The following is a 24,886-nucleotide window of genomic DNA, read 5'->3' on the forward strand; positions in this document are numbered from 1 at the left end:
TGTTTCATACTTCGAGTAGTTTCAATCCTTGACTGTTTGAACACTCTTTGAAACGAGACCCAAAAGGTTCCGATCGGAAAATTTTCGTGTCTCACGTGTTGGCACTTATTTTCTTAGAATTAACTACCGCAGTGGTTTAACTCGCTTCTCAAGAGAACTTTGTTAAAACTGATATGTTTTTCTGATCTAGGTATATAAGTTATGTTACGCCGAGTTTCATCAAAATACGTTCAGCGCAGGCTGAAAAAGAATTGGCAAACATCAACTTGTAATATTAATATACTGAACACCTATGAAATCATTAATCAATTGATCTAGATACTATTCACTGAAAATAAATCTGAAAAGTCATGACTGTGAGTCAAACACTTTATCTAACAACATAAAAGAAATTGGTAACATTTTTGGGACCATTTTGTACGTCAATCATAATATTTCCAGTTAGCCTTGAGACTGAACATTTGCATGGGAAGGAAGCATCACATTTATCACATCACGGCTATTTCAAGCCAAAGGATTAGTTCGCGTCGTACTTACAAATACGACTAGGCTTTATGTAGTGAGACATGGAAAGCCGTAACGCCCTCTTTTAGCTCTAAAATAGAATCTATGGTCTTATACTACACAGAACATTTTGATTCTGAAATGTTGTCATTTTGTTAAAAGAATGGTGGTACTTATTCGCAATAATATTTTATTACGATAACGAAAGAGATTTGCTTATAATATAAAGTTGTCTATAAAGTCGTAGTTATTTAAACTAAGATGTAGAAATCAATTTGGAGCATATAATAAAAACGTTACGCATACTCTTTCACATAATAACGATCCAAACTCAATCTTCTCGCAAAAGTCAATTAACAGGTTGCGTGGCAAAATATTTATTTATACTGCCTTCAAATTAAAATAATTCATCAAAACATTTGATTGTACATCGGGTTTCTAACATAAGGGTGTAAACTCACGCTATATAGCGATTACCTAAGAATGTTAATAGTGCTACTAAAATTTCAAATGATGCCTGTTGTGAATCGTAGCATTCGTAGCAGCTGTGCTACGGAGCTACGGCGTAGCGGTGCTACGAAATTAAGGTGTAGCATTGTTTTGTTTTTCTTTTGCAAAATAGCTGTTTATCTTTAAACGCTACCTATTTAGATACGGATGTTATATTACCATTTGTTACGAAAATATTTGAAACTAAAACTAAAATTAGGTCTACAACAATTGTGTAGGTGTAAGCAAATGTTTCTTTGTACGTCAAAATAAGCAGCAAAAGATGATATAACAGAAGACTGTATTCATTACTCACCATTATCATTTAGGTACTTTATAATTACCTGTCTCTCTGAATATTACCTGATATTTGCGTCTGCGTAGTAACTTCGTAGCGCTACGCAAGAACTCGCTACTACGCAGCTACGGAATTTTGTTTACGAAACTCGTATCATAATATTGGTGTTGGATATTATCAATATCAACATAGACGTATCTTCGTTTATGTTTATGTTATCTTTAGTATACGTTAACTTTAACATTGGTCTTGTATACAGGGTAATTGTTAAAACACTAACAACCTCTCAGCACCATATTACTAATATCATAAACTAAAACTTTTGTTCTAGGACTTTTAATAATTCTCAGATTTTAGAGTCATCAAATTTTCTCACAAAAATTAAAATATTTCAATTGTACGCTCTAAAATTTACGAAGTCTATGCGAAGCAAAAGAAAGCACTAGTTAGGTAATCAGTAGTACAAAAGACAGCGGAGGGGAGCGGGGCTCGGGCGACGGCGGAGGAGCGTTTGAACTTGACCTATTTACGAGCTGCCGTCAGTCGGTTTTATGCGCCCGCGTCGCCTCATACGTGTCCTTGTAGCGAAATTCGGTAGTGCGAACGTAATCATCTTTACAGAATGGCATATCGATATTCAAATGTCGAGTACACGGAAATGGTGTTGCTTGCTAGATGTGATGACAATGCGCCATACGATTCCCAAACATCCCTACACCTAGTCGTTACAATGCTAGCCGCCACACAGTGCGCGGGAGGCGTGGGTAGATAAAGATCTTGCATTCATTCTAAAAATGCAAACCCTCCACCAAACGAATTTTTTGTAATGTGTGATAATCTCGACTCGTCCGCATCCTCTAAAGTCGACTAATTGCTCGACTGGTCTCGATCGGGCCTTTAGTTGGTAAAGAAATGGTAGGGGCGTGCAAATTTTATGTCTACAGCAAAATAGAGTTGAAATGTGTTATATAGATAGAACAATGAAATCTTGTATGTTTGTTTTTGGCAAATGTATCATGTTTTATAAAAAGTCATAGAACAAAAGTTGTAGTTTATGATGTTAGTATACAGTCCTGCAAGGTCGTTAGTGTTTTACCAATAACCCTGTATAGTATATGTATGTTCATAATTATTGTGTATATTTTCACAAATACATAGCTACATCAAAAATAGGTACTTTAGTTCTCGTTTTCAACCTGTTATGTTAGATCGCTGATCAATCTTATTGTACTATTCCAGAATAATACTAAGTTAAACATAGGGTATCTACCTCTACAGTGGCGGTACTATCATGCAAGCCCAAAAGCCCGGCATGCCATCTAAGTCTTATCCTGCCTATAATGTAACCTGCACAGAGAAAGCTCTTGGAAAACGACCTTTCAATGTGAAATTAATCCAAATCACAATTCTGTAATATCATCCAGAGATCATACTTTATCCAATTTGCTTCCCTATTATCTACCTTTTGTTAAAAGGTAAAGGTATATGTGCTTACAAAATTTCATCCTTTATTAATTTTAAACGAGATTACTTTGAATGGAAACAAAAGGGCTTTTGTTTAATATTTGATTAAAAGGTAGGGGTTTTAATTTCTCATTCTGTAATGGTGATGTTAAAGATAAGTTTGCATATTTTTTATGGAAAAATGAATTTAATGTATATTAAACTAGATAAAGGACATGAAGTACATATTTTCAAGCTTATACCTTTATTTAAAAAAAAGCCCTTACAAGATAAGAAGACTCAAAACTGATATATCAAAATTCATCGATAGGAACGCATTTGATACTCTAGCTAGGTTATATAATAGCAATCAAGCATTAATCTGGCCATAGTATTATTTATTACACAACATTATGAAAAAGCCAGTAATAAATAATTAACGAATATCATAAAGCATTTATGTATATACATACTTTTATTACACATATGACATGACAAATACTACTTTTATTACAATATGACATTCACATAAATATCCTTGGTCCATAAAGTTCCTTATTTTATAGTTTAACCCATAAAAGTATGTCCACTTTTATCTAGTGAAAGACGTTTAGGAGAGGAACTGTTTAATGATGTAGTTAATCGTAAACTGAGTTAAACGATCGAGCCTTTACTTAAGGGAATGTTATGAAATACAGTCATTCAAATAAAAAAGTTCAAGAAGTCATTCTCTTCTTCTTTTGAACTTTTTTCATAATTCCAGCACGATTTTAGTATGTAAAACTTCGTACCTGAATAAATAGCCTATGTCCTTTCTCAGGACCTAGAACATTAAACTAAACCTTTAAATCGTTTCGGTAGTTTTGGTGTGACAGACAGAAAAACAGATTTACTTTCGCATTTTTTTACCTTCAGTACTTATAAGTATGTCCTTAAGGAAAATCATAAGTTTTTCAGGCATTCTTTAAGAATATTTTGCAGTAAAGAATTAATTACAAAACTACTAACATTATGCACCATCACCTATCTACCTATCCACAAAATAAACATCAAATCACGGTCATAGTTCACCGACCTTCACCTAAGACAATACATTTCAAACCATAAACCATCCTCTCAAACGACTTTGTTATTCACATAAACTGAAAAGACACATGAGAACATACAAATAAATCCAGATTACAGTTCAGTGTCTTGACTTGTTGATATTTTGACCTAGTTGCTAGAAAGTTCGATGCTCGCTGCCATCGAAATGAGAATCGTAATGAAGATTGATCTGACATCCGATTAATCGTAATGAAATTAACTCGAGTTAGGGGAAATGAGATCGTTGGTTCTGATTAGGGTGTGATTGGGGCTAAGATAATTAGTATTTCGTCTTCTACGGGTATTATCGGAATGGATATTGAGATGTTAACTTATTTACCTAAATGACATATTTTTAAATGAGACAATTATATTATCGTGGCAGTGATTATCTGTCTGTCAATTATACTAAATTAATAAATTAAATTTTGTTACATATAAAGAAGAGCATGTAACTCCAATATGAAAACAAAAATTTCTTTATTAAAAAATAACACGCTCCCTCTGTAGGTAAAGCTAACCCGACAGTATTTTTAATATAAACCCACTGTACAGACATTGAGGTCCCTCAAAACATATACTAGATAATTAATTAGCAACATACCCACTACGTAAATTGTTCTGCTTTTGTTTTTCCTGCAATAGTTTTAATTAACCAGCTTTTGTTTCACAAGAATCTTCGAGAACAATGTAATCTTGCAAGTGGTTCTCTTTGTATTTTATTTTTATATTTATACTAAGCACTTAGTTATTTCTGCAGCGTAACAAACATTCTAAGAGAACTTTAAGACCCTAAGCACACTGCAGACTAAAGTGTCGGTAGATAACTGGCGGGCAGTTTATTTTGTTAGAAATCGTTAATCCAATCGAACGTACCTATGTAATTAGTCGGTCTGATACCTGTAGATACGTTGTAATGTGTGCACCATCAGTCATCTCTATACTGATTTATGAGCCCCATCAAACTATCGGAAGACAAAAAGTTTGCGGTGTGGGCTTTTAAATGTACCGGGACAAAAACTGTACATAGTTAAGATCTTTCACGAATTTTATCTCCAAGCAGTTTGCCTGTAGTTTTACCATGAAAATCTTAGGGACAGATATAAAAACTTTCTCGTTTAATGCTTGCTCAAAGTTTGCTTCATAAATTACTCGCGACACACAACTATGTATCACAAATTGTAGCATGTACAATGTTGTTACATGTTTTATTACCATCTGACAGGGTTCAATGAACTCCATTTAGTTTCGGCAAACAGCTAAGTTTTGTTAGATAACAAATGTTGTGGCTGTCATTGAACATCCTTGTCAGTCGTTACGGGTAGTCAGAAGCCAGTAAGTCTGACACCAGTCTAACCAAGGGGTATCGGGTTGCCCGGGTATCTGGGTTGAGGAGGTCAGATAGGCAGTCGCTTCTTGTAAAGCACTGGTACTCAGCTGAATCCGGTTAGACTGGAAGCCGACCCCAACATGATTGGGAAAAGGCTCGGAGGATGATGAAATGTTGTGGTTCAGAATATATCCAATAAACGTTGTCTTTAACGAATTAAGCTTTCAGTTGTTTTATTGCTGTAGGCGTTTTACGTAAGTTTTTGTACGGAAAAGTTTTTCGTGAAAAGTGAGGTATTGTACTAAGGTTAGTGCCCTTTCTGCGGAATCGATAAATATTTGTTTTAGATATTGGTTGTACATTTTTAAACCATCTTCGCTGAATAGTTATACTGGAAAACCCACAGTGCAAAATATTTTGTGTCGTTTATGATTGATCATGTGAAATGAAAACAGATATAATAATTACATCATCAAAGTATTATTGCCCAAACAATAACAAAACAACGGTTGAAAACTCAAGCCAATTCCAGGGAGTTTAGCGTTAAACCTCCTATCGTATTACAACAAAAGCGTTTTGCCTAGAATAACACGCTGCTTTGTATGCGGTGTCAGGCTAAAAGCCGTGGCTTGGAGCCGGATGTTTGGTAACGATGTTTAATAGCAATCGATCATTACCACACCCTCGATTCGAACAAAGCCACGATTTTCAGTAGGTTTGCTCCATTGTTCCACATTTGCATTCGATTGCTTTTTAGGCTTGTAATCGATCTTTTGTTTTTACAAACCTTTTCTTGTTCGATGATTTTCAACATGTTTTCAACAACCCACTAATTACTATTGAATATTTCCTTTTTTACTTTAGATACCTACATACTACCTAGACTAAACAAAGGAAATATAACGACGGTTATCTTCTCTTTCTTTTATCTAAACGATGAAATGGATCATAAAATCACGACCGTAACAGAAGAATAGGTACCTAACCGATCTCGTGCGAAACTTTACGTTTAGAGAAAAAGCTTAGTAGAATTTTATCGAAGTAGACCAAGATTTGTGGTCTGCACTGCAAAGTGGATAGAACAAACGAGGAAGACGTTATTTCTCGTTTGTAGCAAGAGTAGATTGTGCTATCTTTTATTTAAAGGACAGACAGACAAATGGCTTATTTGTGCAAGCAGATAGTAGCATTCTTTTGTTTTAAGATTTACAGTTTGAAAGTAAATCAGCTTAGAAATAGGTAGACGCTATTACAGTGATGTTAAGTTTTGTTTGATCTCTTATTTATATGGTTGAACATAGTATCTAACTTAAAGGTAAAATGCTTGGAAGATATATAAAATACCTACCCCTACCTTTGGTATTTAATATGTTGTTATTCTTTCATGATATGTTGAACTACTCTCAACATTATTGAAAATTCAGTGCTCCTCGTTTGGTTTTATTTAATATTGAACAATGTAGATCAAGTACCTATAGGTAATCTGTCTGAATAATTTAGTAACATTTAACTTATTATGATCTTATTATGGACGTAATTTTTCAATAGTCGCTGTTTTCTTACGTTCATGATTTCATATTATGTATAGGTACGTTATGGTAAATCATATCTTGGCATAACGTAATTTTAATAAAGGTGTATAATTTAATTTTAGTGCTGATATATTTTCAATAAAAATGAAAATGAATTGTAGACATTCAGGTAGGTACTTTGAGTAAGATGGAATGATGGCTGTATGGTCAAAAGCGAAAAATGCAATCTTAGGTTTAAGAAATCACTTCTGCCCTCCACAAAGTAGGTACTATACGTTTTTCTGACCACCTGGCGTAAAAAAATATTATGAAAACATCATTCTCCGAGCCTTTTTCACAACTATGTGTATGGGTTGGCTTCCAGTCTAACCGGATTCAGCTGAAAAATATTATGAAAACACACCCACTTAAATTTATCCTTTTCATGAAAATCATAAACAAACTTTCATGAAAACGAAAGACGATTTTCATGAATTATACACACCCACAAAAAATAAGGAGGTGAGTACCTACCGTAGCACTTTCGTGACATAACATATTCTTTAACAAACTACCTTCATTTACATATGCAGCGCTTACAAAGCGAATATTTTTGACATTTATATCACGGCCGAGGTCACACTTCATTATTATCAGCGAATTACGCAACCGAGGGCCCGAATATTTGCCTAATTTTGTTATTACATACGTTGTTATGGCAACAAGAATAACACTCTATGTGAGTGCTTAACTCGTTGAAATTAAGTGTGGCATAATACTCCTACTTTCAACGAAGTTTGTATTGATGTTCATTTGCATAAAATCACTATAAAAGAACTGATTATTAACTATCGATCTTTAGAATTTAAGACAAAATCCCAAAAACCGAATTGCAAATATGTCATAAGCAGCAACACGTATTGTTGTTCAAATTGTTGTGGTATGAATTAATGATTACTTAGTCGCTGCCTGGATTATTACATTTTTGCAGTACTCCCCAGACATATTCTTGAAATTTACATCAGTCTGTGAATATTCTATGTGAAGGTCTCGTACAGAATGGGCTCAAGATATTTTCTTGAAGATCTCATTATTGTTTGCCATTTCCCTCGGGCGCTCGCCGCTCCAACTTACAGTCAAACGTTTCCTTTGTATCTGAACAAACGCGCTATCTTTAATGTTAGACTCTTAAAACTTTATTTCAAAGAAATATCAATTTTCATTAAGCACCATTTTATTGTTCAGGATTTATTTTTTATTTTATTTGCGGGTGTAGATAACGGTAAAGCATTTATTTGGAGCATTTTTATTTAGGTCCATTCTACGCTCTTCTTTTGTTTTCTACATTTCCAGTTACCGTCAAGGAAATACTTACCTTACAAAAGTTTTCAATTTGCTGTCAGCCTTTTTCCGTGGGTGCAAAATGTAGGAAATGCTTTACATAACATTCACCAGCTATAGTACTAGTAACATATCTTTACCCAATTAACCCTGTAATGAAACCTAAAACATAAAAAAGATAGTTGTTTTACTAAAGTTCAAAGAAGTCAGTCTAACTACAGGTGATTTGTGCGTAAATCGTTACACGGGAACGAAATGTTTATTTACCAAGTTCCAAGTTCTTAGGAACACGCAATGTTGATGACCTTTTGCCTTGCCACCCATTAGTCTTTAGATATCGTTGTTAAAGTTTGTATCATTAGCAACCATTTCCTCGGTGGCGGCCAGACGTACAAATAGCACGATACCATTGTTCGAGTCACGTCAAAATTCGCCAGCGTAACCGAAAGATAGATTATTGCACAGGTGCGTAACATTTTGTATATCTTTTGATGTTTTAGGGTAAATTTTTAGGATTACTTGTCTCTTGTTGTCTTGTTTAGGTATATTCATTTATGTACCATGGGCAATTTACAGCTAAAACAAGTAGGAATAACACAAGATTAGTTAACAGGGAGCCAATGACAAGTCTTCACTTAAAGAAATATTTATACTCTCTTGTTTCCGCGAATTCGAGAAAGGAATTCGTTTTCAAAGCATGTGTCTTTTCCGACTACCGGCTAGGTATATTTATGAAGTTTTTTGTTAATCTTTGCGTCACTTAACGAAATTCTTATCATTTAAATAAAACTACTTTTACGGATTTTATCGCGTTATATTAATATTATTTAATCCCGACGTTTCGGATCCTTTACAGCATCCATGGTCACATGGATACAGTGAGCTCGTTTTGCGTGAATCGGATTGTCAATAATAATCAACAAAATGTAGGGTAAGTAGCTGTTTGTAACTAATATATCAAGACGACCAACACCTTAGTCTGCCCGTGACCATGGATGCTGTAAAGGATCCGAAACGTCGGGATTAAATAATATTAATATAACGCGATAAAATCCGTAAAAGTAGTTTTATTTAAATGTCTAATATTCGCGTAAGTGTCAGAAATCGAAATTCTTATCATTTCCATATCATCATAACAAATTACTTCCTGCTCTGTTATTTTTAAAGTAAGTAGGTATATACCTAACTACCTTAAGCATGTACCTAATAACCAATAATACCTAATGTCAAAACCAAACAGTCGTGTATTGTTAACTATTATGTGTATGATTATAAATTGTATCTAATACCTACATACGATACGCGACGTAGAACATGACTGATAAAATGATTCATAAAATGTACTATATCGTAGATATGTCGTATATTTTTCATGAATATTTACACTAGACGGCTAGGACATCGACCTACCTACCTACATGAATTTTTTAACACCACATGGCCAAAGTTCGTGTACTTCTCCAATTTGTGAGACAAATTTTATGCTCAGTACTCCAAAGGCGAGCTTTTATTTTATTCTGTAAGAGTCCAGATGTTATGACAAACTGAAAGGGACATAGGTCCTTTTTATTTCGGGGTTAACGTAACGTCCATCTGAAGGTATGTCAGGTTTGCCAATATGAGATTACGTGACTTGGACTGAAAGCAAACGTCTTAAAGTTCCTTTTGCTAACACTGAGTAAAAAGTAGATAGGTTAACTTAAATCATCATAATAAAACCAAGGAAGTTAAGTTAAAACTATTCAAATATCAAAGTCAAAATCAACTCGTATCGTATTTTACACGTGTAAGCAATTAAGTAGGCGTGTACCTACCCAACAAGCTTTAAATATTAGCTGGAAGGAGACCACGCATGATCCTGAAGCCTTATTAAATGACTATGAAATTAACCAGATCTGTGAATTATTTTTTGTGGAAAGTACGCTAATATTTTCAGACAATCTTAATAGTGATAAATTTCACAAAAAAAAAATGAAATACGTGGTGGTGCGTATCGACTGTGTCTTTATCGGCTTAAAACCTCAATAAATACTTATGGGGATTAGCTAAAATGACATGGCAATATAAAAAAGTTCACACCTGCATAAAATAAAAAAAAAACTGTTGATAAGTCTTCATAAAAGTTTCTTTATATGCAATGAATGGGACCACATAAAGACGCTTGGCAGATACCAGCCTTTCAACACTTTCAAAGCTTTAACCTTGACCAATATAAACAAAAACATAGGTCAAGGTGAAAAGCCATGGTATTTTATCGTTTTACGGATTGTTGGAACCTATCTATCTACGCATTAGAATAAGTACCTAGGTACATGTCTACAAGAGAACCTACATAGAGTACCTAACTCTCAACAAGGCACTGAAACAAAATCAAATCTTTTATTTATAAAACTTCATGAGTACAACATTAGTATATTGAGTTAAATAAGCATGAAATAAAGGAAAGCTTCCTAAAAAATAAAGGAAAGTTTTCCTAAAAGTTAACATTACTCTCTTATATGAGTATATTAAATAAAAATTTTTGGTCTGACCACCAAACTAGATATATGAGGCAAAATATAATACGAGAGAGTAATGTTAACTTTTCGGAAAATGTTAATAATCTACCTTGTAGGTAAGTTTTCCTTTATAACTGCCGTATGCAGGCAGGTAGGCTGACAAATAGACATAGAAATTGCTGAATATGCACGCATAAGTAAGCCAGTAGTCTGATTAAATACTCCACGTCCGCCAGTCAGAGGTGTGGCACGTCAGGACGTTATGACCGTTTATGTCGACACTCATATCAGAGGCAGACAACATAATGGTTGATGTCGTTTATTACTGCATTTGCGTGAAGTCAGCATTTTATTTACTTCACAGTGTTAAAGTACTAACGAATTACTTAATTACTAAAGAATATATGTATGTACTTACTTTCTTATGAATAACTACGTAAGTTACGCATTTCCTTATGTACTCCTTATATAAATACCCCTATATACGCCTTATATACGTACTACGTTATATACACCTCTACCTATGTGCCCCTTTTAAATACAGCCCTATTTACTCTTCCTACTAGGCATATACTTTCTCACGTAGGTACCTACCTGAATTTTCAATCATATCAGGTCGAAGCGCCCACACTTTTTTTGAGCTCTGTATTCGTCCGTAGTACCCACCTACCAGAACAAGAAATGGTCCGCTTAAAGTTCTTACCCAAATTGCAAAAAAAAAGGATAGCAGAAATATCGCACCAAAGTCGTATATACCTACTTCTTCACATTTCATCAGACAGAGTAGTGCTGTTTGGTAAAATGATGCAGCAGTTTACTCGACGTTTTATTGTCCTGTAACCGTTTGTCTGGCGGGAGTGCGATTGGAGTGCTTCGAACCAATTTTCTATTACACTACCCACGACTACTAACCTACAAGCACAAGAGTAAGAAGGTACTCTGTAATATAAAATTAGGATTCAGGATATTTTAAATATAAAATAGGTACCTGCATGGACTTCTTCTAAACGTGTAAGTACGCGCGTTCTCTTAAAGATAAATCAATTAAATGAGTATTAACATACGGGTTATAAACCTGCAAATCTTAAAAAAAAAAAAAAAAAAAAACAGCCTGATTAAAATTTCGTTGACCTGGTAAACACCATGAAACGCTGCTGCCGCTGCTGAAGGAACGTACAATGTACATAGGGTCAAAAAGGATGAGCAAATAAATTAATATACTTAAATTAAATAACGATATCCTGTAAGACACCCGCACCTACCCTTTGTAAAAAGTCGTAGGTGATGTAAATCCACCCTGTAGGTGAAGTCGGTCGAATGAACCAAAACTAGGTTGGTAACAAAAAACTTCAGTAATTACTAAGTTATAGCGAAACTTAAAAAGTTTATGCCTTATAAAGAGAACAGGTACCTACCCACCTACCTAATTATCTACTATTGCATGACTTTTGTTAAGCAAGCGGTTTCTGACTCGACTAGTTTTTTTTTTTTTTTAATGGTCTGTTTTCGTGCAGCTCACAGCAAAAAGTTAGGTAGGTAGGTAGTTCTTGTAAATTGTAGTTAGCAACCAATTTTCATAATGAAACAAAGCACGGACGGGTGAAATACCGAGACTAGAATAATACTTGATTACCGAACAAAGAAAATAGGTGCTTACACACCACCGAGTTTCCTGAGTGATAAATCAAGTTGGATGGGCGTATTTGGTTAACAACACTTTTTATTGAATTTGAACCATGATGAACGACTATATATGTATACACATGAAATGACACCACCTGTACATTCACTAAGAAAAACCGAGCAGAAAATCCTCTAGTGTTAAGAAAGCTCTATCCTAAGGCGAAAAGATAAATCGGTTAATCGGATAAGTATTTGGCGCCTTCTTTCAACAACGATAAGGGGAAGTCATGATGACGATTATTAAAGTATAATAAATCAAGTCTCATCCTATTTTTGCACGCATACATACGCAATAAAGTAGAGTTACATTAATTAAATACAGCCATTAACTTATTTCGATATTTTTCCTTGACTCTATTAAAAACTGTTATTAATTAACAATACAACTTAGCAATTATTATTCAATAAGGTTTACTACTAGTGCTGCGCCATGCTTAAAATTGATTCGCAGTCGATATTTTTTAATATCACATTTCAATAGATGTTTGTGTATAACTAATACAACCTATAATAGTAAAATCATAAAATAGGTACCAACTTACAAACAAGTCACTACCTGTATTACTAAAAGCTTTTAATTTTATTACAACCTCGTACAACTACACTACCTATTAACAAATTTATTGCCGGTGTACCTATCCATTTGGGCTAGGTAGGTACCGTGAAAGCTTTGTTATTTTCTTGCAATTTAGTTCAGTAGAGTCGGGCTTAATGTCGCGTATGATGTGTATTTTGTGTTATATCACGGTCAAAATATTTGTCACAGTATAATTTAGTGAGTTGCCGTGGCCACACGACAGGGTGGTTAAAGTATTTGAATGTTTTTTTTTCCGCTATTATTTATTAAAATCTTTTATATATTGGGTTTCATTTTTTGAAGTGTGTGTTTAATGGTGCCATTGTGGAGCTAGCAAATGGATACCGGTTCAATGTACAGCTTCAGGTAAAACTATCAAGATTAGGGAAATTGAAATTAAGGAACTGTGATTTAACTTTCAATTAACCATAGCAAAAGTCATTTAGCTTAAACCTCTATTACACCACAACAATTATATTTTATCTAGTATCGTTCGTTGTATTAATGTTTGAAACAGTTCTGCCCTGAATAGTTTTACGGTTTATACTAACCTAGTATTTAAAATGCACATGTACAATGCAGTGGTTGCCGACGTCATCTACTTTGCAGTAATATTTTTGCTACTAATGCGCCTGCACGGTTTGTAAAGGAACGTCAGGATACACAAAAATGCAGTTTAATACGTGTTGCTTTCGTGTTTGCGTTATAATTACATTGCTCAGTGAAGTTATTAGTTTAATAAGCATCTATTTATTTGCTTTGATTACTTAGTGAAGATAATAATAATATGGTCAGTATACTTTTAAAAGATTGAATATTATAATAATATTTTAATACAACTTTAACGCAAATAAATCGACTTACGTGCTTTTAAATCGATCGATTAACGTGCAGCTGTAACATAATACGCCGGTGTCTTGTTCAAATGTCAACAATGTCAAAAATGTGCTTGAGGTGTCAGAAAATTCAAACATAAACAAAGGCTCTTTGTTTAAAACTTAGATTAAATTATTTTAAGTGATAACTCGTTTTGAATTGAGAACACAAAATAGTTGACTAAAATCATGGGCTACCTAATTTCTTTTGTTAAATACTTGTTGGAATATTTTAAGGTTAGTCGGTACCCTACATTAAAATTATTCATATTTTTTATTATTATTATAAAAGTAAAATTATGGTCAAATTACAGTGTAATGAGTTTTGCGTGGTCATTATAGGTTTGGATATTGGCTGGAATTAGCGTCTTTGTGTTATGTTTCGCGGTTTTTTGTGCGATGGTCGTTTTTTAAAGTGATATTCATTTGTTTTCGCAGACTGTGCTAGAATCTGGGAGTGTGGGGAACGCGTCGTCGTCTGATGAAGAATTGGAGCAGTGGGAACAGATATTCATGATGCGAGATGAAAATGGAAATAGTTATAATGACAAGTAAGTTGCATTTCATATCAGATTTTTTGTATTATGTAGCAGTTTAAGTCATTCTATTCATGTTGTCATTAATAAATTATGCATTTGTTTCTGTTAACATAACATATTCGCATACTAATCTCTATTATTGGTTGTGTGTGTGTTCATTAGAAGTTTTCTGCATTGGTTTGGTGCAATATGATTTCCTGCGGCTATTTGACTCGAAAAGCATGGCTATGGCATGTTGCCATATACCATAAAATTACAGACTACAGTTTACAGCTGTTTATTCAATCATTGCAAATAAATATTCAATCTTTTACAAAAATTCATTTATTACTATGATTTTTTCAAATTGTTGCTAACATAGTCATTTTCTTACCAATAATAGAGCCTGTTTATAATTTGTTTTTGAAAACAATAAACAAGCTTAAAAACCAAGTAAAACATTGTAGCTGTGAATAACTTATGAAAATAAAGGTTAGTTAATAATTCATTGAAAACCTTGTCCACAGAAGAAAAAAACGCAGTATATGGTGTCGTCCATCATGCATCCCAGTTTCCATAGTAATAGTTCTAATAGTGTTGGTCGTGTTGGTACCTCTGCTCGACCAACCCAACATTGTGCATATGAACGCCACCATCGCTGCAGTTTCTTTACATTGCTCAGATGAGTGTAGGTAAGTTATCGATTAAATCTATATTCAATATTTCTTAAAAATGCTATAAAATATTTTATTTTTTACATTCCTAAATCTTATTTGTCTGAAGAAGGTCATGTATTTCAGTATTTTTGTACATTATTGAATAATAGTTATGTTTAAACAGTTGCATGACCACTTGTGTCAATAATCTGTACTGCGTAAAATATTTTTTGATTTAAGCACCTTTGGTCCTGAGGCTTACTTACCGTACAAAAGCCTGCTTCAAACCCGTTTTCAGGAATTTAATAAGTAAACAATTTTACTCTGTATTTGGACTGTTAGTTCCCTCCAATCTACATCTAAATTCTTGTAGAAAACATCAATATTCTATTCCTTTGAAAACATTTATTTGCATAGCTAGCCAAAGTTACAATTTAGGCAATTTTCTACTCTATTTACATAGGACTAAAGTTCAATTTTGAATGACCAATTTTATAAGCTGAAAATTGCTCAATCTTAATAACAGGTATTAGTACAGTAATGGTAGAGTGGACAAGAATGACTCTTGTGTATAGTGATTAATGACTATTTTTTATTGCAGGTTATCATTAGTTGAAAGTATACCGGAGGGGCATATGTACCCTCCCAATGTGACGCATTTACCTACGAAAAATGTGTGGTTAGACTTGATAGATGAAGCTCAAACCAGGATAGAAATAGCGTCGTTTTATTGGACTCTTAGATATAATGAAGAATATCCTTATAATTCCTCTATAGAGGTCTGTAATCTGTATTTTTTATGACTACTATTTCTGTTATAATGTCCAGAATTAATTTATTGTTATTTTTTTTCAGGGTGAGCAAGTGTTCCAAGCATTATATGCTGCCGGGTCAAAAAGAAATATAGATTTAAAAATTGCTCAAAATTGGCCCAGTAAAAATTTTCCTAATGTAGATACAGAATATTTAGTTAAGAAGAAAGCTGCACAGGTAATAATACCTACGCATTATTGTACAATGATTTAAAATTAATTACTATAACAATGGATTTCAGAAATGATTTTATTAATTTCTTTTTGTCAGGTGCGGAGTTTAAACTTTTCAAAGTTACTAGGCAATGGGATTCTCCATACAAAGTTTTGGATCATCGATAGAAAACACTTCTACATCGGTAGTGCAAACATGGACTGGCGTGCGCTTACGCAGGTTAATATACATTTATTTTGATTCTATCTACTTCCCAAAAAGGAGAAGGTTCTCAATTCGAATGTGTTTTTTAGACACCTTAGTTTATATCATCTCTGTATTATTTTTTTACTTTTAGATTTTTCTAAAGTAATTTACTTTTTTATTTATTCAGGTGAAGGAGTTGGGTATAGTCGCGTTCAACTGTTCCTGCCTAGCAGAGGACTTGGGGAAAGTCTTTGATGTAAGTATTACAATTGATATTGACCACTGAGCTGTGATAATGTTGACTATGAAAATATGAACGGTAATGACATTTGTAACATAATAAGTAGGTTTACACAATTATTGTTAGCAGTTTGTATACATGTTTATTACGTGTAATTGTTTTATATTTAATTATTATAGATAGGCCCTAAGGGAAAATATTTTTTGATTTGCAACATAATAGTTAATCTATAATAAATTCTACTAAGAACTAAAGATAGACAATAAGGAAGGAAATCTCATAATTAACGCGTTATAATTAAAATTAATTACACAATCCTGCTATTCATAAACTATTTAAACAAGAAAATATTACAATAATTCCTGCAAACAAAATGAGCAGTTTCATCCGTGAGGCGAGAGCTTTTAATTAGCACCCGACTTGGCGTGTTAATATTTCATAACTACTCGTAAATACCGCGCTCTTTAAATATTCAGTATTTTCGTTACTAACTAGAACCCGTTTTTAGGCTGAAATTATTCAGTAAATTGACCCAATTTTGAATTGTATTGCTGTGGTTATAGAGTTCAAATTAAATATCGTGTGGCAATGATATCATAGTTTTATGTAACTATGACTTAATCACAGCTCATAAGGGATTGGATTCATCGAAACATGACTATGCTGCGTTTGCTTTTCTGTCAGTCCATTTATAGGCGAAAGTTTTCATAACATATAATACCGCCAACCGCCAAAATTTTTTATTTGTCCTTTAATAATATTCAAAACTTAAGTACTTTATTTCAGACCATTTTCTATAATCTGTTAGTAAATTAGCAGAGATCACAACAGACAAAATGTTTCTTGCTTGAAAGTATTGGTCTTCATTCTCATTTCTCCAAAGATTACTTTTCACCAGATCAAGAAAAAATAGAGGTCTTTTTAGACGTTGACTTCAGTAAACAAGACAGCTCTAAACGATTTTATTATGACTCTGAAATCATTTATATTCTATGAACTTTTTAACCCCACAATTTTAAACACGGAAGCAATAAAAATTATTACCATGTTTGACCGTGAAAGCATAAATAACCTTCTAACTAGTGTCACTGGCAAGAGCGGCGACAGACCTTGGTCCGTCGCGGTATATTTAGTGCAATGCATACGATGTAATTAAATACCGATACCGAACGTTCGCCTTGTTAACTTAACTAACGATATTAGTACAAAGTACGTACATAGAAACTACATGTTACAGCCTTTTTATCGTCCCACTGATGGGCACAGGCCTCCTCTCACATGGAGAAGGATTGAGCATTAATTTGCGCTTGCTTATTGCGGGTTGGCGATTTCAGACTTAATAGTAAAATAGAAACTATCTTACTAAAATTATGAAGTTAGATATAATAATATAACCAGACTTCACATGATAGACTCACAGAACAGAGAAAAACAGAAGTTGCGTAGCGCTGCATTGATAGACTTGATTTGATACATATGATGATTTTTGTACATATGCAGGTATATGGTTGCTCTTTCCAATTCCTTCTTTATTGTCCGAGAGCGTTATCGATGTACAGTACCTACATAATTCCTACCCGAAAATATTATTTACCTCTCCTATTTTTATGTTAATTATTGATTATTGACTTTGTCACTTAGGGTAATATAAAACGATTTTTTAACAATGAACAACCTTTTGTTAAACTAATACACCTTTACCTTCATCAACCCATACAAAGTTGCAAGTTGCATTGCAATCAAGTGAATGTCAAAGTTGTTCGCTAAACATCGACTGGCACGGGGTTGCACGCCTACCCGTCACAAACTTGTGTTGAACAATTCATGGCGAATAAAACTTCGTGAAGCCACAATAAGGCCGAAAGTACTGATGCTGAGTTCGGGCTTGCTTTACTGACTAGAACGAATTTAAACGTTTAAAGCAAACAAAGTTTTAACTTTTCAATGTAAAGTTTATTAGGAAGAATTTTCATTTACTTAGGACATAATTAAGTTAGAACTTTTCCTAAATAAACTATGGTACTGGCTAGTCTAGAAGTTGTTAAATAATCGTCCGGTCATAATTTGAAACTACGTTTTTGGAGACTAGTTGAAGCTGTATTCTGTAACCCCAAAGCTGAGTTTCCAAAATCCTACTTTAGTAGGTACATTGTAAATGCAACTAGGAGATAATAATTAGCGCGAAGATAGGTTAGTTTTAATTTGGGTGCTGGGACACAGTTTCCACGGGTCGCGAATTGTAATCAATCTTGGGCTCATTTCGTACTTTAACGAAAATCATAATTATGGTATACCTACAATACTGATTTAAAAAATAACTTGTTCAGGTTTACTGGAGCTTGGGCACTCCAGATGCGGTGGTACCGGACAGCTGGCCTTCGAAGCTGAACACTGACATCAACATGGAACACCCTGTGAACATATCCGACGCGCAACACAACTATGGCGCTTATATCACTGTGAGTACATACTTACCACTAATAATCGACACTAGCTGTTCCCCGCGGTTTCAGTAGAATTTCATGGTAGTTTTACCATACTACTAATTGAAAAAATTGGATGCCAGTTTTTTTGACGATATTGACTGCAGAACACTGTCCAGTTCGGTACAAAAAATTAATAGATTTATTATCAACTATTTTTAATTAATCATAATATAGGTATGTACTTTGATTCGTAAAAAAATGAGAATGTTCAAAGAAGACATGTTTATCTGCGATCACAAAGCTCACCCATTTATTACCAAAAGACTCTCAAGTAAGGTTTTGACAAACAAGTGATGCACTGATTGACGCCTCCGGCGACGTTTACAGCTTACAGGGATTTTCAATTTTCTTCAGTGCCGGTCGTTACTTACGGTTCGCCGCGCACAATGAAAGACGTTTTCTGATAAATTGACGTGAATCGTTTGGATTGAGAAAACATTTCGCTTTAGAAATAAATAATCTTCGTTATTTTATCCTTTTTGTGCGTGACCTTTGAGTATTTTATATTTTGGTTAAAACTTTTCTTCTTTAATCGACTTTCACCATCATTTCATAGATTAATTTTGCTGAAAATCCATCCATTGTTTGTTAATTATTATCCAGAACATGGTTTGTATTGTCGCGTGACATGAAACACGTTATTGTTTATGAGTTCCTCCTAAGCGATATTTAAATACCTGAAACATTAAACCACTGAATCATCAAGTATAATTTTGATAATTCGATTCTAGTCGTAGATTTGTTCAGAATCAAGTATCGAAAGAACAAAAGACTCCTTGAAAATTGACTGATATATAACAATATCGTTTAGCAAAAATAAATTAGCTTGTCATGTTTCGCATCATCATGATTCCGACGAAGGCTTTTAGTACGGCGTATCACCAATAAAATTGTACCTGCGTTCAAAAGGATCGTAACATTTTATCTGTCATTAAAGCTAGGCAGAATGGCGTTGGAACGTTTTAAATTGGCAATATCGCGAGTGCTGTGGCTATTCCATTTAAAGCTTTTATGGCAACCATCCGGTGACCTTGATGGGTGGTTGTTAAAGTATAGTGGTGGAAATCACTGCTTCCTCCACTATTCAGGTCGGAACAGACGGCAAGGCTCGGTAAATGGGTGTTCTGTTTATACACCGTTCGACCTAGCTCCGTAACTATTAGCTGCGCAAAATGTTTGCTATGGAAAGGTCAGAGTATAGCGTGTCATGGTGAAGGTGATCTTATAGTGAAAAATAAAATATATTGTAAGAATTTTTGCCGCCAATTACTTATTTGGTAGTTGTCTCAACTCTTGTTATTAGCATTGACACTGAACTGCCTGAGAATATCCCTCATAGAAAAAATAATGAATCGAAATGGAATTTTCCGAAAGCCACATAATTTATTAACTATGAGTAATATGAAAAATATGATTAACTTCTCATCATGACATCATCTGAATAAGTAGGTATATAAGTCCTTTATCCAACAAAATCACGAACTTAAAAATTCGGCGGGCCAACAATTTTGTTCCTATATCGGAAAACCCTTATTGTAATTTTGAAAAGGCGATCATAGAATTCCATTTCTCAATCATGTAGGTGACGCACCCTTAGGATCTCCTGAATTTAACTCCTCTTCAACTGCTGGGTAAATGGATGTCTTGATATAGGTAGTTTTAATTTTAAGCTCCACAATTAAGACGTCCAAAAAATAACATCCTATATTATGTGTGTCATTTCAGTTTTATTTAATGAAGCTTTAATTAAAACAAAATATTTTAATCAGTTACTGAGCTAATTATTTTATTTTCAGCTTGTGGTTAAATGTTTATGTATTATGGAAGCATTAGAATTAGTCGTTAATAAAAATGGCTGACGATACGTTAGCAATTCTTGTGTTCACATCGTCTTCATTGTGCATCGTGTCTTTGTGGACTACCTGGTACCTCATGCCCCGGTGGCGATCCCTCCAAAATTACATCGGTGTCAACCAGATAACTACCGGAGCACTACAGTTGATCCTCCTGTGGACATTATTGCGTTTCAGAAAACCTGGTGTTCTAGTAGGAGTTATGGATACATTCTGTGAAATATTATTACTCATGGCAATAACTTGGTCGTTGTCATCGTCTCTGCTCGCGTACTTCAAACTAGTGCTTCTTCACAACGTCAAAATAAATAACGACAAATTAAAAGTAACCATGTTCGTGTACGGATTGAGCTCTCTCATCGAAACAGCAATCAGTATCGTAAAAAGCATCTTCAATATTGGCCCAATGGGTGCATCCCAGTTGAGACTATATCCTTTATTTGTAATGATAACGCTGATGATAATTTTGTTCATCAGAATAATTATATCAGTGATGTCGTGTTGTAGGAAGGCAATGTCTAAGCGAAACTCTCGACATTTGGCATCACTTGTGGGAGTAGCGTTAATATGTGACACTGGTACAGTACTTTGGTTCTTTTTGGTCGTGTTCTTCTCAGAGAACAGTAAATTTATGCAATCATGTTTTTATTTTCGTATAATACCTCAAACAGTATTCTTGTTATCCAATGCGTCATCGCGTCAGCACTGGAAATGGTATTTCAATAGACGCAGACGTATGAACATGATTGTGTAATGTAAATTATTAGATACTAGCTTCCGCCAGCGGCTTCGCCCGCGTGGTGTGTTGATAAAAAGTAGCCTATGTGTTAATCCAGGGTATCACCTATCTACATACCAAACAATCAAATCGGTTCAGCCGTTTTTGCGTGATTGAATAACAAACATACATCCATACATTCTCACAAACTTTCACATTTATAATATAAAGTAGGATAAGATTTTATTTATTAACCACATTTACAAATATTTACATTTCAATTAAAAACTATTCTAGTAAAATAAAAAAGGGGGGAAAATTAAAAGAGAAAGTAAGTAAGACATTAGCCTTGCGTTTGTAAACGACTACAGTAGCGGCTTTTATAATATTGCTATTATTCAACTTATTTATCTAAAATAGGAAACTCATTAGCATTATTATTTGGGTGTATTTAATTAATTATATCTTTCCACTCCAGTTGATATAAATAATAGGTAATTTTTTCTGCGAATAGCTTATTTCGTATTGTAGTCAGTTATACAGCACACCGTAGAAATGGAAGCATCAATAGCAGAAGCGGTGTTTTTCCTTGTGGGTTGCTTTGTGTCAGTATTGAGCGTCATAGCATTGTGGACGACTTGGTGGATCTTGCCGAGATGGCGAACATTAGACAACTACGTCAGCATCAACCATGTCACGATGGGAACTATACATTTGGTCATTTGTGTGTTCATGTTTGACGGTAGTGTCCTATACATTCTGATCATTGGCTTTATATTTCTAATAACTATGGCTTGGTCATTAGCATCATCTTTAATCTCTTACTTTAAGCTGGTGCTGCTCTATAATGTGAAAGTAAGCAATGATAAACTGATGATCACAATGTTTGTGTACGGATTGACCATCGTCATCAAAGTGTTAAATATAATACCTGCAAAATTTATATTAGGCGTAGAAACCATTGATGCGGCATTTTTAGGACTATCGCCTTTGTTCTTTATATTATTTCTTAAAGTAGCATTGTTTATAAGTGTAATAGTTTCTGTAATGTCGTGTTTCAAAAAAAGTATATCTAAAAGAAAATTTGGTCATGTAGTGGCGCTAGTCGGAGTTGCGTTATTGTGTGATGCTGGAACGTTACTATGGGTATTTACGCGTTTATTTTTTGATGCGAACACACTGGACCCGTTTTTCTATAATCGGCTGATACCTCAGGCCGCGTTCGTGATGTTTAGTCCTTCGTCGCGTGCACATTGGAGGTGGTACTTCAGAAGACGCAGACGTCTGAACACCTCTGTGTAGATACACTCACGCATGCAGCTTTAAAATACATAATGTTACAAATAATTGCATACTACTACGACTAAACTTTCCATACAATTCTGCGATCCTATTTTGTAAATAATGGAAAACTCATGTTGTACCTACTTTTCGTTTACATTTGTTAGGAATAAATGTTTGAGTAACTAAACATTTTTTTATTTATTCCATCAAATAAAATTACTTTGCAGCATTTTTGTCCCCAAGGCAAAATAAGTGTAAAGGTAAAATAAAGTCCAGGTCCTACTAGGCAATATAAATGTGAAAATTCGCGAGCATGTTTGGATGTATGTTTGTTATTCTTTCACGCAAAAACGGCTGTATCGGTTTGGTTGAAATTTGGTAAGTAGATAGGTGATACCCTGAATTAATATGTACCTAGGCATTTTTATCAACACACCACGCGGGTGAAGTCGTGGGCGGAAGATAGTAACAAATTCATAGAAATTGCTGTAGCACGTCCGGATTTCGAACTATAGATATATAAATCATCGGCAAGGATATTGAGCCCTGACCTTCACCTGCGCAGAAGCGATTTATTGGTTTATTGCCTTATGTGTACAGTGCGCAAAGCGATCCTCACTCTTCCGCCGAGAGCTAGTAGATAAGTACCAATCTTTATGATAACTACTTATAAAGGACAATGCTATTCTTTGTATGGAAGTTGGGCTCAAGAGTTGCCCACAGTAACTGCATAGTGTATTATGTTCCATAGGCTTATAATAGGTCCCAGACCGAAATATTTCGAAATCTATCCCAGGAGTGCTGAGAAAAACTGGTTTGACTCTTATTCAATACTACGAAAAATATGCTTACGAACTCTTAACTATTCCACTTTTATTACCTTAATTGAAATGCATTATAATATTAATCGACAAATACGAGGTATTGAACGAGATTTTTTTTTACCGACTTCAAAAAATGGAGGAGTTTCTCAGTTCGTTTGTATTCTTTTTACGTAAGTACGTGCATAACTCCGTCGTTTACCAACCGATTTAAACAATCATTTTATTGTTTAAAAGGATTTACTTTCCAAATAGTTCCAGGGTCCAGGGTCTGGTGATAGAAACCTTAAAACATTATGGAACTCTCGGAAATTGTAAGCACATATCGAATAAAAACTTGTCATTCGGGTATATGTCTCCGACACCACAAAACTGTGGAGGTTAAGACCTGACCTGACGATGGAGACGACAGTGAGACGAGGGAACTCCTCAACGGTATCTATTTACTACCTCGTGTTTGAGCTTATTTTATTCGTCTTGATAAGATTTTTCCATTGCCATTAAGGATTTGCATGACGCTACTCGAACTTAGGACTGATTGTGGTAGATAGAGACTGAAAAGCAAGAGAAACAACAATTACCTTTAAACGTCTATTTCTGTTTTTTTTTTTTATCCTGTTAACAGTAAAACCACTATCTATCTGAATGTTATTTCAAGAAAAGAGGTTGTTAGGTTTGTGGCTGCTTAAAATGGCTTGCTAACAATGGCTGGCTAACATTAGAACTGGTTTTTCTCGGGACCTCTGGGACCGATTTCAAAAATATTTGGATTCCGTCTTAAGAGTGAAGTAAAAAACCTATTTTAACCATTCCCACTACTGGGCAAATGGCTTGGGCTTCATAAACTGACTGTTCAAGTTGGACATTAGAACCGGGTTTTCTCGGAACCTCTGGGACCGATTTCAAAAATATTTGGATTCCGTCTTAAGAGTGAAGTAAAGAACCTATTCTAACCATTCCCACTACTGGGCAAATGGCTTGGGCTTTATAAAGTAACTGTTCAAGTTTAACATTTGAACCGGTTTTTCTCGGGACCTCTGGGACCGATTTCCAAAATATTTGGATTTCGTGACAACAGTGAAGTAAAGAACCTATTCTAACCATTCCCACTACTGGGCAAATGGCTTGGGCTTTATAAAGTGACTGTTCAAGTTTAACATTTGAACCGGTTTTTCTCGGGACCTCTGGGACCGATTTCCAAAATATTTGGATTTCGTGTTCAGAGTGCACTATGGAACCTATTTTAATAATTCCCACTACTGGGCAAATGGCTTGGGCTTTGTTAAGTGACTATCTATGGAGAACATTTGAACCGGTTTTTCTCGGGACCTCTGGGACCGACTTCAAAAATATTTGGATTTCGTGTTCAGAGTGCACTATGGAACCTATTTTAATAATTCCCACTACTGGGCAAATGGCTTGGGCTTTATTAATTGACTGTTCAAGTTTGACATTAGAACCAGTTTTTCTCGGGACTTCTGGGACCGATTTCCAAAATATT

At 34.5% G+C, this 24,886-nt stretch overlaps 1 protein-coding gene across 5 annotated transcripts in view; it reads left to right on the forward strand.

Annotated features, from left to right (window-relative positions):
- The window catches only part of LOC124633646 (5'-3' exonuclease PLD3-like), a 54,631-nt gene that overhangs the window by 20,159 nt on the left and 9,586 nt on the right, over positions 1-24,886 (forward strand). For 2 of the 5 annotated variants that reach the window (XM_047168932.1, XM_047168935.1), the window contains exons 2-8: positions 14,074-14,186; positions 14,681-14,845; positions 15,411-15,588; positions 15,665-15,799; positions 15,893-16,015; positions 16,170-16,238; positions 18,551-18,682. In XM_047168932.1, the coding sequence (XP_047024888.1) occupies positions 14,074-14,186; positions 14,681-14,845; positions 15,411-15,588; positions 15,665-15,799; positions 15,893-16,015; positions 16,170-16,238; positions 18,551-18,682 (915 nt within the window). Of the gene's footprint in view, positions 1-13,016; positions 13,127-13,471; positions 13,551-13,692; positions 13,873-14,073; positions 14,187-14,680; positions 14,846-15,410; positions 15,589-15,664; positions 15,800-15,892; positions 16,016-16,169; positions 16,239-18,550; positions 18,683-24,886 lie in introns of those variants that run through there. The other 3 variants (XM_047168936.1, XM_047168934.1, XM_047168933.1) reach the window with 3 other exon arrangements.

This window comes from Helicoverpa zea, chromosome 10, assembly GCF_022581195.2.
Source record: "Helicoverpa zea isolate HzStark_Cry1AcR chromosome 10, ilHelZeax1.1, whole genome shotgun sequence".
In the NCBI taxonomy this organism is placed as follows: Eukaryota; Metazoa; Arthropoda; class Insecta; order Lepidoptera; family Noctuidae; genus Helicoverpa; species Helicoverpa zea.